The sequence below is a fragment of the Castanea sativa genome, chromosome 1 (genome assembly GCF_040712315.1).
Source record: "Castanea sativa cultivar Marrone di Chiusa Pesio chromosome 1, ASM4071231v1".
Classification (NCBI taxonomy): domain Eukaryota; kingdom Viridiplantae; phylum Streptophyta; class Magnoliopsida; order Fagales; family Fagaceae; genus Castanea; species Castanea sativa.
The window spans coordinates 46103235-46118203 of NC_134013.1; the positions used below are offsets into that span (position 1 = coordinate 46103235).

General features: G+C 35.9%; 2 protein-coding genes across 2 annotated transcripts; one reads left to right on the top strand and one right to left on the bottom strand.

The window, feature by feature from the left end:
• The first annotated feature begins 394 nt into the window (after positions 1 to 394).
• On the top strand, positions 395 to 6115 carry LOC142622360 (small ribosomal subunit protein uS13m-like). Its single transcript, XM_075795814.1, has 5 exons — positions 395 to 519; positions 878 to 948; positions 1121 to 1297; positions 5191 to 5421; positions 5686 to 6115. Exons 3-5 carry the CDS (start codon positions 1124 to 1126, stop codon positions 5845 to 5847), a joined length of 567 nt encoding a protein of 188 aa, XP_075651929.1. The 5' UTR covers positions 395 to 519; positions 878 to 948; positions 1121 to 1123; the 3' UTR covers positions 5848 to 6115.
• A 5930-nt stretch (positions 6116 to 12045) lies between these two features.
• On the bottom strand, positions 12046 to 12456 carry LOC142628131 (uncharacterized). Its single transcript, XM_075802141.1, has one exon. It carries the CDS (start codon positions 12454 to 12456, stop codon positions 12046 to 12048), a length of 411 nt encoding a protein of 136 aa, XP_075658256.1.
• Positions 12457 to 14969: the final 2513 nt, after the last annotated feature.

A 14969-nucleotide genomic window follows, 5' to 3' on the forward strand; every position in this document is an offset into this window, starting at 1 on the left:
CTTCTCCAACCAAATCGCCCAACCAATGTCTCTTCATTCTTCTTCGGCGCTGCAGATCTCCAACCAGATCGTCTTCCTCTTCCTCTTCCTCTTCAGGTTTGTTCTTCTTTAAGTCTATTGGAATTTCCCCGACAAAAATTGAGTCTCAAAGACTCGGTTTTACTTTTTAGAACTCAAGTCTTATAGACTCGAGATCTATGTGGCTAAATTGCTCCACCGCAACAGTATAACTTGAGTTTGAAAGCCTCAATTTTCGTCATCAACTTCAAGTTTCTAGTTTCTAGATTTCTTTCAAAAGTTTATTAACTTATTATATTTTTTGTGCTAACCTACAAAATCTGTCTTTTCACCCAGCAAAATTTTAAGGTTCTCGATACCTAAACTACCCTCAGAAATTTGGCTTTAATGACAAAAATACCAGTCCCTTCACATTTATCCCTGTTTCTGTTTGATTCTCCTCAACGTCTCCTCTGTCACTCTGACGGCCACCGCTCTCGTCGTTTCTCCGCTGTATCTCAGGTAACCATCACTCCACTCCACTCCTTTTTGGTCATTGATCTGAGGCTTAATCATTAATAGACAAAGCATATATGTTATAGACTTTACATAATAATAATAATAAAAGTATGTAACAGGTTGTACCCAGAACCTGAACCTTAAAATTAAGGATTCTTTCATTTCTAGCAAAATTTATTAAGGTTCACAATATATAGCATAATTTGTGAAATTTGAATGATTCATTATGTTTGGTTGGTTTGCCCTTTGCCCTTATCTCATAACTCAATTCTTAAAATTCATTCATTCATGTCTTGGTTTGGTTTGGTTTGGTTTCTCATTCTCACTTCACATTGTGTGTTGGATTGGATACTTAACTCAGTTACCCATCAAAGGACCAACCCACACCCCCCGTTTCTCTCTCCCCAGACTCTCGCTATTTCCAAGCTCCAGGTAATGTGTATCTCTTCTCTTAGGAGCAGATTTGAAGGTTTGGGTGTTTTTTTTTTATTTGGAGAATTTGGGGAGGATGAAAAACCCATTAGCTTTTGGCTTGAGTTTTGTTAGATTTTGAGATTGCGCTTGTTTTTTTTCCTTACCTTCAATTGAATATTTTTGGTGCTAGGTAATGGCTTTCTCCTCCGCAACAAAGCACTCTGGTTCTCTCGCTACATTCCTCTACAACAGTATGCTGAATAGTGGTTGTGCCTCCCAATCCCAAAGATCACGTGGCCTTGCAAATGCTATCTCTTCTGTAGGAACTGTTTCTGATATTGGCCTTCGAATCCTTCCAAATTTATCGGTTAGTTTCACAACCCCTTCTTAATTCTGTTTTAGGATCACATCACAAATTGCCTCATTGATCACAGCTGTTATTGCTGGCATGATGCACCTCATGTGCTTTGTTTGCTTGCGGAGAAATTTTACAAAAATATGTAGTAATCTCACAATTGTCTATCCAACCTTCACACACTCATTGGATTCTTGTTGGCTATCAAACAAATCCTTTTTTTTTTTTTTGTTAGGGTTGCTCAGTTTTCCTTCTTTTCTTTTTTTTTCCTTACTTTCCTTGTGTTCCATGTAAATTCTGTGTTTGGATTGAGGTTTTTTCATATGGGTTTTTGATTGTTTGTGGGTACTGTTGCTCTTTTTGAGATGGGTATTCTGAATTGGTTGATATATCTTGTTGGAAAAAATTAAGCTATTTTTGTTGAGTGATTTGATTTTAGTAGTCTTTGGCTAGTACATATGTTAGTATTTGTAAAGGTTTTCTTATTGTTTAACCTAATTTTGAATTAGGAGAAAATAAGTCAATGACAAGCTTGATGATGAACCAATTATTTAGCATGATCTTCTGAAACTGAGTAATTGCATTTGTAGATATTGGTCATCAATGTTAAAAACATGGTTGATAGCACAAGGATACTAAAAAAATTATTGTATGGAATTAGACTTTCTAGTTCACCTCAGAAGAAGTGCTTTCTTTTTTATTGGTAAGTTACACGTGCACCCAATGGGTATTAAATCCATGACCTCACCCTCCCCCTTGAACTTATAAGAGGAGGAGGTGCCAGTTGGGGTAGAGCTCATTTGCAACCTTTGAAGTAGTTGACACAAGGCAATGTGGTTTAGATAATGAGTTTGGAGAATAAAGAATCATGTACCATGCCAAAAAGATTTTTTTTTTTTTTTGGAGGGATCAGGACAATGAAGCTCCACCAAGAATGGGATTTTTGAGTCTATAAAGTTGCTGAGGGATTCAAGATTTGATAGGTCTTTGGAGTTTTTTGAAGGTTAGGCATTGTTAGGTTAATAGAAGGGCTTTAAAATGGAGGCCATGTGAATGGCCAATGTGGTAAAGAAAGCTCTGAGTTTGGAGGAGAGGAATGTGGTGGAGGCAATATAGACAACAATAGGATTTGGGAGATGCCCAAAGTTCACGCATTCAATATGAAATTGATACAGTGGGTGTGGGTTGGAGATGGTTGGTTAGAAGTTAGAAGATAAAAGGGGGGGGGGGGTGGGGGTGTATTTTTCTTAACAACAAGCACAATTGATTTTCTTAAGATGTAGCATTGTGTCTCAACCCTTAATTATCATATGTAAATCTTTTGATAATTACTTAAGATAGAATCCAAAATTCTTTTCATCTGTTATTGTTTCAATCTAGAATTCAACTCATTGATCAATTGAACTAAATTCTATTAATACCATTAAATTGAATTTAGAAGACCACTTTAGGATTTGGGAGACCCCTAAAGTTCAAGCAGATGCAGTCTCTCTATGCATTCAGTTTGCAAGTCTTATAGTGGGTTGGAGATTATTAGTGAAAAGTGGTCACTTGAAGAAAGAAGAGAGGAGGTGGAGGGGGGGGGGGGGGGCGGTGTATTTTTCTTCTTCTTTGGCACTTTAACCACAAGCACAATTGTTTTTCTTAAGGTAACCATTTTGTCTCAATTGAATCCTCCAATTCCCTCCCAATTTTAACCAGATGTGCATTTATTTCAATTTTTAAATGCCACGTGTCTTACTTCTAAATAAGAATTGGAGGGGATCTTATACCAAAAGGATGACAAAGAAATTAAAGTCTATTAAATGGTGAAAGGTTATTGAAGGCTAAGTAATTAAAAGCTAGTAAAAGGAATGCAACTCTTCAAGCGACTCTCTCTTGGAAAGCATCTCAAATCTGTTATTCATTAAAAACTTAGTAATCTGTACATCTTCTGCCTTATTTATACTTGCTAGCTCGACTACTAACTGCCATGGACTCTAACATCACATGGCCTGCTTGCTAAAACTAACCACTAACCATTTCTGTTACAAGATATCATCTGTTCTAACAGATTGTAACCAACTAAACAACAGCTGTACCTGTAACTAACTTCTCTAAATCATGTGACAGTACAATTATTACATTTACACATATTAGGCTGCTAAGTACAGATACTACATAGACAAATATCAGCTACTGACTTGAGTTGTACTACTGCCCTGCTGCATGCTTGTTGCTGTAACAGCTTGTACTGTTGCATCATGCTTCTGCTGCTGGTTCAAGGCACACACTTGGCTGCTGCATCAGAATATGATAAGTAAATCTTTTAATAATTATTTAAGATAGAGTTCAAAATTTTTTTATTCATTATTATTCCGGATGCTAGAATTCAACTCATAAATCAATTGAAGTAAATTCTATTAAGTTTGAAGAGGGGGGGGGGGTTGTTCCTTTCCTTGGAAGGAGGTGTGGAAGGTGAAAACTCCTCGTGTCAGATTTTTCACATGGTCCACCGTGAAAGGAAAGATTTTAACCACCGACAACCTGAGGAGAAGGGGTTTTATCACTCCTGGTGTATTATGTGCAAAGCAGCTGGGGAGGACGTTGATCATTTTATTGTTTTTGTTTTTTTTTTTTGCATTGTATTTTTCCAGTGAGTTATGGGCTAGTCTGGTAAAAATACATGTTTAACTTGCACTAAAACATTGTCTACAAAATAGGAACACTCTTTCACTAACCCACTTCTTTAAAGCAACTATATGTTTAGTTTTTTTTTTTTTTAAATAGAAAAATAAGTTAAACACTCTACGTTTATCCAAAAACAAATCTAAATATATATATATATAAAAAAACTAAACTAAATAGATATATACAATTTTTTTTTATAAATAGATATAACTTTAACTCCTACTAAAAAGTTGCCTACAAAACAGGATTACTTTCTTAAAGATTTTCAAATTGCTTTATCTATTTATAAAAAAAAAAAAAATTTAAGATTAAAACAAACACACGTCTCTTTATAAAAACACATCTGCCCTATTAATAAAAGAAAAGACACATCTACTGTTATTGGAAAAAAAAAAAAAAAAAAAACCAGCCATACATCCACATTTTAGTCACACAAACAACTTCAAACTTCTACCTAATAAATTTAAATCTCCCCATTATTACCCCTATGTATTTTTGTGATTGGAAAATGTAGTAATCCCAAATTATAATGAATTCAAATTATAAACCTTTACATAAAAAATAGAAGAGCCTTTGAGCACGTGCTAATGGATTCAAATTATTAACCTTTACATAAAAATTAGAAGAACCTCTGAGCATGTGCGTGCTCAGAGGCTATTGTTAACTCTAATGGGTCTTCATTGGATGATGCTTAGAAGGCTTATCAACTTGATTATTATGTGGTCGGGGCAGTGTGGTAAGAGGGTGATTTCTAGTAGTTGGGGGGCTATTCCCACATGTTTACCATGGACTATATGGCAGGAAAGGAATCTGCGTCAAATTGAAGGGAAAGAACATTCAATTATTTGACTCAAATTTCAGCTGTTATGTCTTTTGTTTGAGTGGCAGAAAGCTTCTGACAATGGGTCAGAGAGGGATTTCCTGGATTTTCTGGGGGCAGATTATCAATGGCTTGATTCCTGTCTATCTTTCTTCTTTTTTCCTTTTCTTTTTTGAGTGTCCTTAGTATACTCCCTGTGTACTTAGGCCTCAGCCTTTTTCTTTTCATTATTAATAAAGCTTTTTGCTTAAAGTAAATAAAAAAATTCTATTATTAGAATTAAATTAAATTTGATTTGTGGTTTTTGATTGCAAATCGACTAATAGATTCATTATGTGTGATTTGGTATCCATTTTACTTCCATACAAGTGGAAGATACAATTTTTTGTGTTATTTTGGCATCTTCTGTGTGCAGTTTCATGGTGTACATGTCCAATGCATTAATATTGGAGGAGGAAAAGGGGAGATTCCAGACAACAAGCACCTGCAGATTGCTCTTCAGCACATTCATGGAATTGGCCGCTCCAGAGCTCGCCAAATTCTCAGCAAGCTCAGCATTGAGAACAAACTCGCCAGGGAGTTAACAGGGAGAGAACTCTATGCTCTCCGTGAGGAACTCAATAACTACATGTGCGCACATGAATTGGTAAATTTCTCTTACTCTCTCCCCTTGCTTCTTTCTCTATCTCCCTCAAGAAGATTGCAAGTGTTTGGCAAATGTGGATATAGTCATTGTTCTGATAAAATTAAGAAAAGACTTATGTGCAGTTTTAGATTTACTGTAAACAAGTTTCTGTGTATGTCAAACCAAGGATCTGGTTTACTCCTCTTATTTTTAATGCAAGGATATCAAACAATAGAAGTTTAAACTTTTTTATGTTATTCACAAAATTTGATTTTGGGTTTTCAGAACAACCAAGTTACAAAGGATATAGCAAGATTGATGGAGATTCAGTGCTATAGAGGGATAAGGCATAGTCAGGGGTTGCCTTGTAGAGGACAGCGCACGCACACCAATGCCCGGACCTGGAAGGGAAAGGCAATTCCCGTTGCAGGAAAGAAGAAAGCTTAACATGAGGGTTTCATCCCAGTTTCTTGGGTTTTGAATTATGAATTAGCTTTGGAGTTCAAATTTAATTTTAGTTTTAGTGTTTAAAAAATTAAAAAAAAAAAAAAACCTCCACTACTTACATTTTCAAGGTCTTTTATTTGTTGCCTTAAAATTTTAAGTTCCTTGGGACATATGATTTGCTATTATTTATGTCCTTGATGAATTGTAATTTCTCTGGTGTTTTTTTTGTTTTTTCGGAAATGGTTTAGCATTGGTTTAGCGTGGAAAATTTGTATTTTTCTTGTGCCGAATTATTTTATTTTAGGTTCAATTTTTACAGTTTGAAATTTATAAAAAAAAAACTGAATTTTTTTTTTCACCTAAATTTTAGAAATTTCATTTTTCATCCTTAAGTTATTGAAAATATTACAAATATCAATTTTCAAATAAAAAAAAAGCTTGTAGTCACCATCCTTACTCATGTAGTTAAGAGAATTGAAAAGTTGCAAAGGTACTTTTTGTGGGGTGATAACAAGACTCATTTGGTCAGATGGGACAAAGTTTGCTCGCCTATGGCTAACAGTGATTTTGGTATAAGAAAAATAACTACATTCAATAAAGCTTTACTAGAAAAATGGCTATGGGAGTTTGGGAACGAGGAGACTTGGCTTTGGAGAAGGGTGGTAGCTAAATGGCTATGGGGGTTTGGGAATGAGGAGACTTGGCTTTGGAGGAGGGTGGTAGCAAGGAAGTTTGGGTGTGGCTTATGGAAAAGTATCCATATGGGTTGGGAGGATTTTAGCAAAAATACTCAATTTGTTGCTGGGGATGGAGAATAGAGTGAAATTTTGGCAAAATGGGTGGTGTGGGAATCAACCTCTTCAATTGGCTTTTTCGGGGTTGTACGGTATTGCCACTAATAGGGAGGCATTCGTTGAGTCTTTTTTGACAAGGTTGGGGGCGAGGGAAAGGAGGAGTTAGGATGTTCGTTTTATTCAGGATCTAAATGATTGGGAGTTGGACACAGGGCATACTTTCTTCGTATCTTGGAATCAAATACTCCTTCAACGGATAATGGGGATTGGATGAGATGGAAGTTGAAGACTAATAGGGATTTTGACATCCGTTTTTTTAATAATAAGTTGCAAGGTTCTTTTTCTGTTGTCTTTCCTTGGAAAGGTATTTGGAAGTTAAGGTCCTTTGACGTTGTTTCCTTCTTTGTTTGGATTGTAGCTTGGAATAAGATTCTTTATGAGTGATAATTTGAGACTTAGGGGTTTTGATCTTGTTGATTGATGCATTATATGTCGTCGATGTGGGGAGACTATGGACCACTTATTGCTTCATTGTGAGAATGCTCATTGGTTGTGGAGTTGCGTTTTTAAATCTTTTGGGATTTTGTGGGTCTTACCAAGAACGATTCCAGGTATGCTTTTTGGTTGGTGGAATTGATTGGAGAAGCACTGGTCTAACATTTGGAATTTAGTTCCATTGTGCTTATTGGGGTGTCTTTGGAAGAAGCGCACTTGGCAAACTTGTGAGAACTTGGATAGCTTCTGTGACCAATTGCTTACTTCTTTTAGTGGATCTTTATTCGACTTTTCTTAGGCTTAGAAACTCACATCTAGTGATTCTCTCCCTTCATTCTTTATTCTCTCTTCTTTTGTAATTAATTATCTTTTTTTTCCCTTTGTTTGTTTGCTTTTCTTCTCTGTAAATTTTGGTTTGCTTTGTGCTTTTCGTGCTTAAAGTAACCTTTTGAATATACATCTTTCTTACTTATGTATATAAAGATTTGTTTTCACTATTGTGAAAGGTTTTTTTTTTTTTTTGCAACATGTTGGGTTCTTTTATTTTTTTTGGTCAAAACAAGTGTCACATTTGGATACGTTGGCAATTAGATTTGGATTTTTTGGGATTAGATTTGGATTCCTGATTTGGATTGTTTGGGATGTCGAGTTTGAAACTCATACCAAGGTGTTGTCTATTGATCATGGGCGGCTCTAGGAATAGTTCAAGGGGTTCAAATGAACCCCCTGAGCTAGCCAAAAAAAAAAAAATTATATATATATATATATAATTTTTTAATTTATTTTTTGACCCTCCTAAAATAAATTTTTTAAACCCCTACCCCTAAATTTTTTTAAAGCCTAGTTGAAATGAACTTGATTATGATTATCTTGACAATATCTTGGTCTATACCAAAAAAAAAAAAAATTCAATATCAAACCAAATTTACCTAAAATATAGGGGGAACAGTAAGCCTAACAACAAAAGTATAAATTTATTCTTTTTAATTTTTTTTTAAAATCATTTAGATCTTAAAAAATTTGAAATAAACTAATACATAAAAGTTTATTGTATTTAGATCTCGCTTGGAGTTTTAATACAACTTTTTAAAGAGGAATAGTTATTCCTCATTTTGAAGAATAACTATTTATAAGGAATGACTATTCCTTGTAATGAAAGCATAACCAAATTAAAGAATAACTAAACCATAGGAATAATTATTACATTAAAGCACCTATTACATTCTACCAAACATGTCCTAAGCATTAAACTTATAGTTTGTCTTATATGAGAAACGCTATGTTCATAATACTTTCACAACAAATTCTAAGTAACAAATGTTACTGGTTGTTATTAATGGAAAAAAAGTAATTTCAGTAATGAGTTTAAATTAGAACTAATAACAACTTCACCTAAAATTGTTAGAAAAGTGTTATGAAAATTTTGTAAAAATAGCACTTTGTAATAAAAGAAATCACGTAAACTACAAGATTCATTTTTTACCCGAAATGTATCTTCTTATTGATCCCTAAAAATATATCCTGGGAGCCGTCGTTGCTGTTGATGGCTTTCACCTATTATTGTGTTTTTTCTTAGACAATAAAACAATGCAATGAGCTTTTGAGTAAGAAAATGAGATGATAAATGTGAGAAAGAGTTTTCCCTTATGAAGATTATTAAAATATAAAACAATTAGATCAAAGTTTGCAAATATATCCCAAGATAAAATGATTTCAAATGAAAAGCAAGGTTTATAAATATATATGTAGTAATACCAACAAAAGTATCGAACAATAAGTAGAGTGAATTACAAAGGGGAAGGAAATTATCTAGAATCTAGATGATGTTAGTGACGTTTTTTACAAGCTGTCAGTACATTAAGAAGGCTGACGGGAATATACAACCCGTCAGCCATTCTCATTAGGACGCTTTCTTTTTACGTTCAAGGCCACACCCCTTACGTGGCGACGTTAGGCTAAAGTATCAAGCTGACGAGTCAAGGCTGACGACCTTGATTGTGAAGGTCCTTAGCTGACGTTCTTTTTGGAGACGTACATAGGCTGACGATAGTGTAGGAGGCACACGTAAGCTGACGACCTTGGCAAGTAAAAGCTGAAGAAGTAATCCAACCTTCATTCTTAGCCTATCTTGACTTCTACATACGTGAATATAAGGAAAGTTTTTGCGCTACACGTTTGACCTTAGTCAAGAAGATTCCTATAAGGAAAGGGTTCTATACAATATGCAAAGATCCACGAATTACTCTTCTAAAAGGAAAGTACTTCTTCACCAAGGCGTTTATTTCGGCTCTATACCACTATATATACCCCAAAACCCTCATGACCCAAAGGTACGCACAATTATCTCAACTCTGGCACTCTAGGGTTGTTTAAAAGACTCTAACTTGATCATTGGAGGGTTTTTGGCCGGCACCACACCAGTGCTCTCTGTTCGATCATCTATTTTCTCTTCGCAGGTGTTGTTTCGATCTGGAGAGTGCTCGCAGCTTACTGGTGATTTCTTCGGCATCATCAGATGACATATAACAAAGATGCGGAGTATCCTACTTTTCTTTATTGAATATGAAGCTTTGATTTTGTTAAATATGCAACTTTGAGAGTTAAAATTCACGTTAACAAAGCATGATTCGTGGTGGCTACAGATGGTCTTTTATTTCCTGCCACATTAGTAAAAGACCCAAATTTTAGACGTGCTAAATTAGAGAAATATGTGGTTGGGTCTTTAGAGTTAAAGAGCTTATAATTTTCTTATTGAAGGGAGTTAATGCCTGTAAATCGATATTGTTATTCGAGAAATTATCAGAACCTCTGGAAGGACCATTACTCCTCTTAGCAAAACACAGCATAAATGAACCAAAACGCAGCTTCAGAGCTGCTCTATAGCCGCGCTTGGTAAACGCGGCTATACGCCCAGTGGTGGAGCTGCATTTTTCTAAAATGTGGTTCAAAGCCAAGCTGTAGCTGCGTTTTTGTAAATGCAGCTTCAAAAAACGCAGCTACAGAGCGCGTTTTTTGTAGTGTGTTTTTCCTCTCACCCCACTTAAAATTTAACTCAACTTAAAAAACCAAGCCAAATCCAATTTAAAAATGCAAACCAACTCAGGGTAAAAAAGCAAGAAAATTGGCTGAAGCAAAATCAAAACAAGCACACTCACCCACTTCCTTTCTCTCTCTCTCTCTCTCTCTCTCTCTCTCTGAAATTGAAATCTCAGAACCACTCTTTTCGGCAGTGACACACTTAGCGGAGGCTTTCCAAAGAGAAAGCCCACAAGCTCCTCAACAGCTGGTTTTGGTATCAGATCTGGCGGGTGAGAGCTACTCTTACAAATCTACTATAATGCTTATATCAAGCATAAGATTGTTCATACAAAGAAAGACTTTTGAAATGATGTAGGAAGGGAGAGAAGAAAACTAAACGGGTTAAATAAAATTTTGTGTTTCATAAAATTCGGTGAGAATTGTCTAAATTAATTGGGTTTTAGAAGTTTATTGATTTTTGGGTTTAGGTTTAAGAAGATACGGGAAGGGTGGTTGAAATCTCTTTCCAAAACTTTTTTTTTTTTTTTTGATAAGTAACGTAAGAAATTTTATTAAAAAAACCAACCAAGTACACTGGAAGTGTACTATAGTAGCACAAATCAAAAATCTAGATTACAACGATCTATAAGACTGGGGAGAGAAATATAAGAATAGGAAGGCAAAACTAAACTCCACTCAAGGAGAGTACGGAAAAAGAAAAACTTACTGTCAAGTATAGACCGTTCACAATTCTCAAAGTATCTAGCATTTCGCTCCCGCCATAAGCACCAAACAATGCGGCACAAACCTCCATAAACATATATTTCGATGTCTACCAAACTTCCCCTGTCAAGAAGCTAATACCTCACTAACTTTATATGCATAACCCAATGTATACCGAACAAACAAAAAACCATAGACCACAACTCATATGCTATAGGACAATGAAGAAGAAGGTGATTCACCGATTCCCCACACCTTTTACACATAAAGCACCACTCTAACACTACAATATGCCTCTTCCAAAGATTATCTGTAGTTAAGATCTTACCGAAGGCTGCAGTCTAAGAAAAGAACACTACTCTAAGAGGAAACTTGGATTGCCACACCATTTTCCAAGGAAAATCAATGACAGAAGAAGGAGATAAAGAGTAATAGAAGCCTTAAACCTCAAAACATCTCCTCATTGTTGGCTTCCAGCAAAGTTTGTCATCACCAACACCCCGCACATTCGTGGAATAAAGCACAACCCAAAAACAAACAAATGATTCTGACTCCCAATCTTGTGGTGGACGATGAAACCGAATGTCCCAATGAAGCTTCCCATTGGAGAAACACATCACTTCTGACATAAAAAAACTCCCTTGCCCGACTAATACTATACAATTCTGGAAATGCTTCCTTAAGGGAACAATCCCTATACCATACATCCTCCCAAAACTTTATCCTAGTATCATCACCCACATCAAACTGAAGAAATTTAGAAAAGTCCAGCTAGCCCACTTCTAATGGATTTCCACACACTAACACCATAGGTCCTTAACACTAGTTTGGTACACCAACCACCCCCTTCATCCCCATATTTAGCCTTAATGACCTTCCTCCAAAGGGCATTTCTCTCCGTTCCATATCTTCACAACCATTTGCCTAACAAAGCATAATTAAATCTTCTCAGTCGTTGAATCCCTAAACCACCCTACTGCACCAACATACAAACCTTAGCCCATTCCACTAGAGGAACCTTAGGAGCATCAATACCACTCCAAAGAAAGTTTCTTTATAATTTCTCCATACGATTTGCCACCTTTACTAGAATAGGACGGAGAGAAAGGAAATAAGTAGGTAAATTGGACAAAGTAATCTTAATAAGAGTTACTTTGCTCCCCTTAGATTAATACAACCTCTTCCACCCAGCTAGATGCCGCTCCATCTTCTCCAAAACAGGGTTCCAAATTGTCTTCTCTTTATGGGAAGCACCCAATGGAAGGCCAAAATATTTCAAAGGAAGTGAAGACTGCTGACAACCCAAAATCTCCACTAATTCATCCATATTAGGCACGTCAATTAATACCAATTTTGACTTCAGTAAGTTAATTTTTAACCCTGATACAACTTCAAATCTGGCCAAAATTCCACGTAAAGCAGCTAAATGATGTGCGTCAGCATCGCAAAAAATAAGTGTATCATCTACAAATAAGAGATTGGACACTGTTAGTAATGTACCAGCTGAATTACCTACTGAGAAGCTTGAAAATTGTCCCAACATAGCAGCCACATCCAACATACGGCTTAAAGCCTCCATGAAAATATCAAAAAGGAGCAGAGATAATGGGTCCCCTTGATGAGCACATCTTGTGCTTCCAAAAAAATCAACTGGCTCTTTCTAAAACTGTTAAAGGTGTGAAGAAGAAGAAGGAGAAGCAAAATGAATTTGGGTTAGTTTGATTGAATATTTGGTTGTGTGATGTGTTTATTTTGATTTTGCTCCAGCCTTTTGGTTTGCCTTTTTAACTTGGGTTTGGTTTACTTTTTTTAGTCTGAGTTAATTTCTGTGTAAGGGGGTGTTGAATCATCATTTTAAAATAGCTGGCATAATGTAATTGGCTAAAAGGAGTTGGGCAGACCACTATCAGTGGTCCTCCTAGAGGTTCCGATAATTTCTCACTATATTCTCCTTATATAAGTGTAAAGTTGGTTCAAAAATTTAAGGGGCAAAGTCCACTACCCACTCAAACACAAAATAGATGTGGTGTATTATGAAGATCCACTCAAAAGATACAAACTCACAAAAAGGAAGACATCCACACACATAAGACACCTTTAAAATCTACTACTTCTTATAATCAAAAGATTGGACGCTAAAACCCGATTAATGCATGGCTTTGAGACTAGGGTTTTTTTTTTTTTGGAGAAATTAGGACTAGGTTTTATAATAGGTTTGGGGGCATGTTTAATATTCAAGCTTTAATAAGAATCAAAGTTTTTGGTTGCTGGATTTTTAGAAGAATGACTAGCTAATGTGGCAAAGGTGATGTATCGAAACTTACAAACTAGCGGACTGATATCCAACTTGAAATGAAATCAATTTCAAATCTCGTGCTTGCCACTTATCATTTGTCTATGATACTATTTGATGATGTGTGAAATCAGTAGGCTGAATGCTCTAAACTTCAGCGACGATTGGATGACTTGAAAAGAAAGAAAGAGACTATCGAAGGTGACTGGGGTGAACCGACCAAGGACCCTTCGACGGTTAAGTTAGATTTATCTCTAAAACTCAAGTATAGTGAGTGGTTGAATATGTTAGGACATATGTGATTTGATGTTAAGAACATATGTCAACATTTTATGTATTGGCTAAATCCTTTGATAAAACGCACTTTACTTGTAATTGGGTAGATCTAGGATGTGTTTAATACTTTAAGGAACAAAAGTTCAAGTCTAAGTATTGAAGCCATGCAAGTCTGTCCAAAAATCAAGTAAGAAAGTGCTGGATTTTAAATTTCGACAGCTAGTATCTATCGAGATTTAAAAGCTACTGAAGCCCGTGGCTCGACAATTAGCTCGATAGATGGCCATCTATTGAGGTTTATGAAATTCAGGGGCTGTTTGACTGATTGGTTCTAACAGACATTTTCAGTTTTTAAACAACCTTAAACACATTTCTACACACTTTTTTTACCCACACGTATTTCAAAAAACTACCAACAATATTACTCCAACTACTCTACCAAACGGGCTTTCAGTTTTTCATCCAATCCTTGAGTATGTGTTTAGGTTTTCTTTTCTCACAACCTTAAACATATATATGGATTATTTTAAGGGCCGTCTAGGGTTGTATAAGTATTAAGCAAAGTTTTGTTCATGCAAATTGTGACCAGAGACAATATTTTCCTTAGTTCATCTTCAAGAAGCTGCTGTGTTTTGTACACCGTAGGGTTTTGTGACCAAGCAACTTCATGATCTTCATCGATTGATGAACAGAAGAACTTTGCAACCAACATCCTTCTCAAGTTGGTGATCAAGTCGCGTATTGGGATCTGTGCATCGATTGGTTAGTCACATACTAGGAGCCGTGCATTGAAAAGGAGATATTGTAATTACAGAACAAGTCCAATTGGGTATTGGGGTAAAGGTTCAACTATAGGTTGGTATAAGGTACTGAGATTCCTTTACTTATAACTGCTTGTTTTGAAAATAGTGGATTTTCGGGAATGGTGACCTTAAAATCACCCGGTGAGATTTTTGCCTCGGAGGTTTTCCCCATTCGTAAACAAATCACTGTGTCATTTAATTTTTGCTGCATATTTAGTTATTTGGTGATTTGTTTGTGCTGCCATGTACATTGTATGTTAATTTGATTAATTAATTAAATTTGGCTAATTAATCAATTAATTCATTACAAGGGGTCAATACATTTAGGGCCTATCAAAATAGTAGAACATACCTTAGGCTAGTGAGATTGGGTCCCTTTTATAGAGACTTTGGGGTGGGTTTACTTGTTAGGCTCCACTAACATCATAGCAGATGTGTGAGCTTAGGCTGAGTTTGGATTGGGCGTTTTGTGGCCACGTCCAGCGTTTTGCGCTTTTTTTTTCTTCTTCTTCTGCTGCTGTACGGGTTAGGGGACAAAGGCTACTGTTTATGCATTGTGCATGAACAGTACCCCACTTTTGCTGACTTTTCAGCACATTTGTGGGTCCCGTGTACTGTTCACGGGACCCACAAACTTCACTTTACAGAATTTTTTTTATTAAAAATGGGTCCCACGATACTATTCACACATTTAAAAATTATTTTGGTACAGTGTTTTCA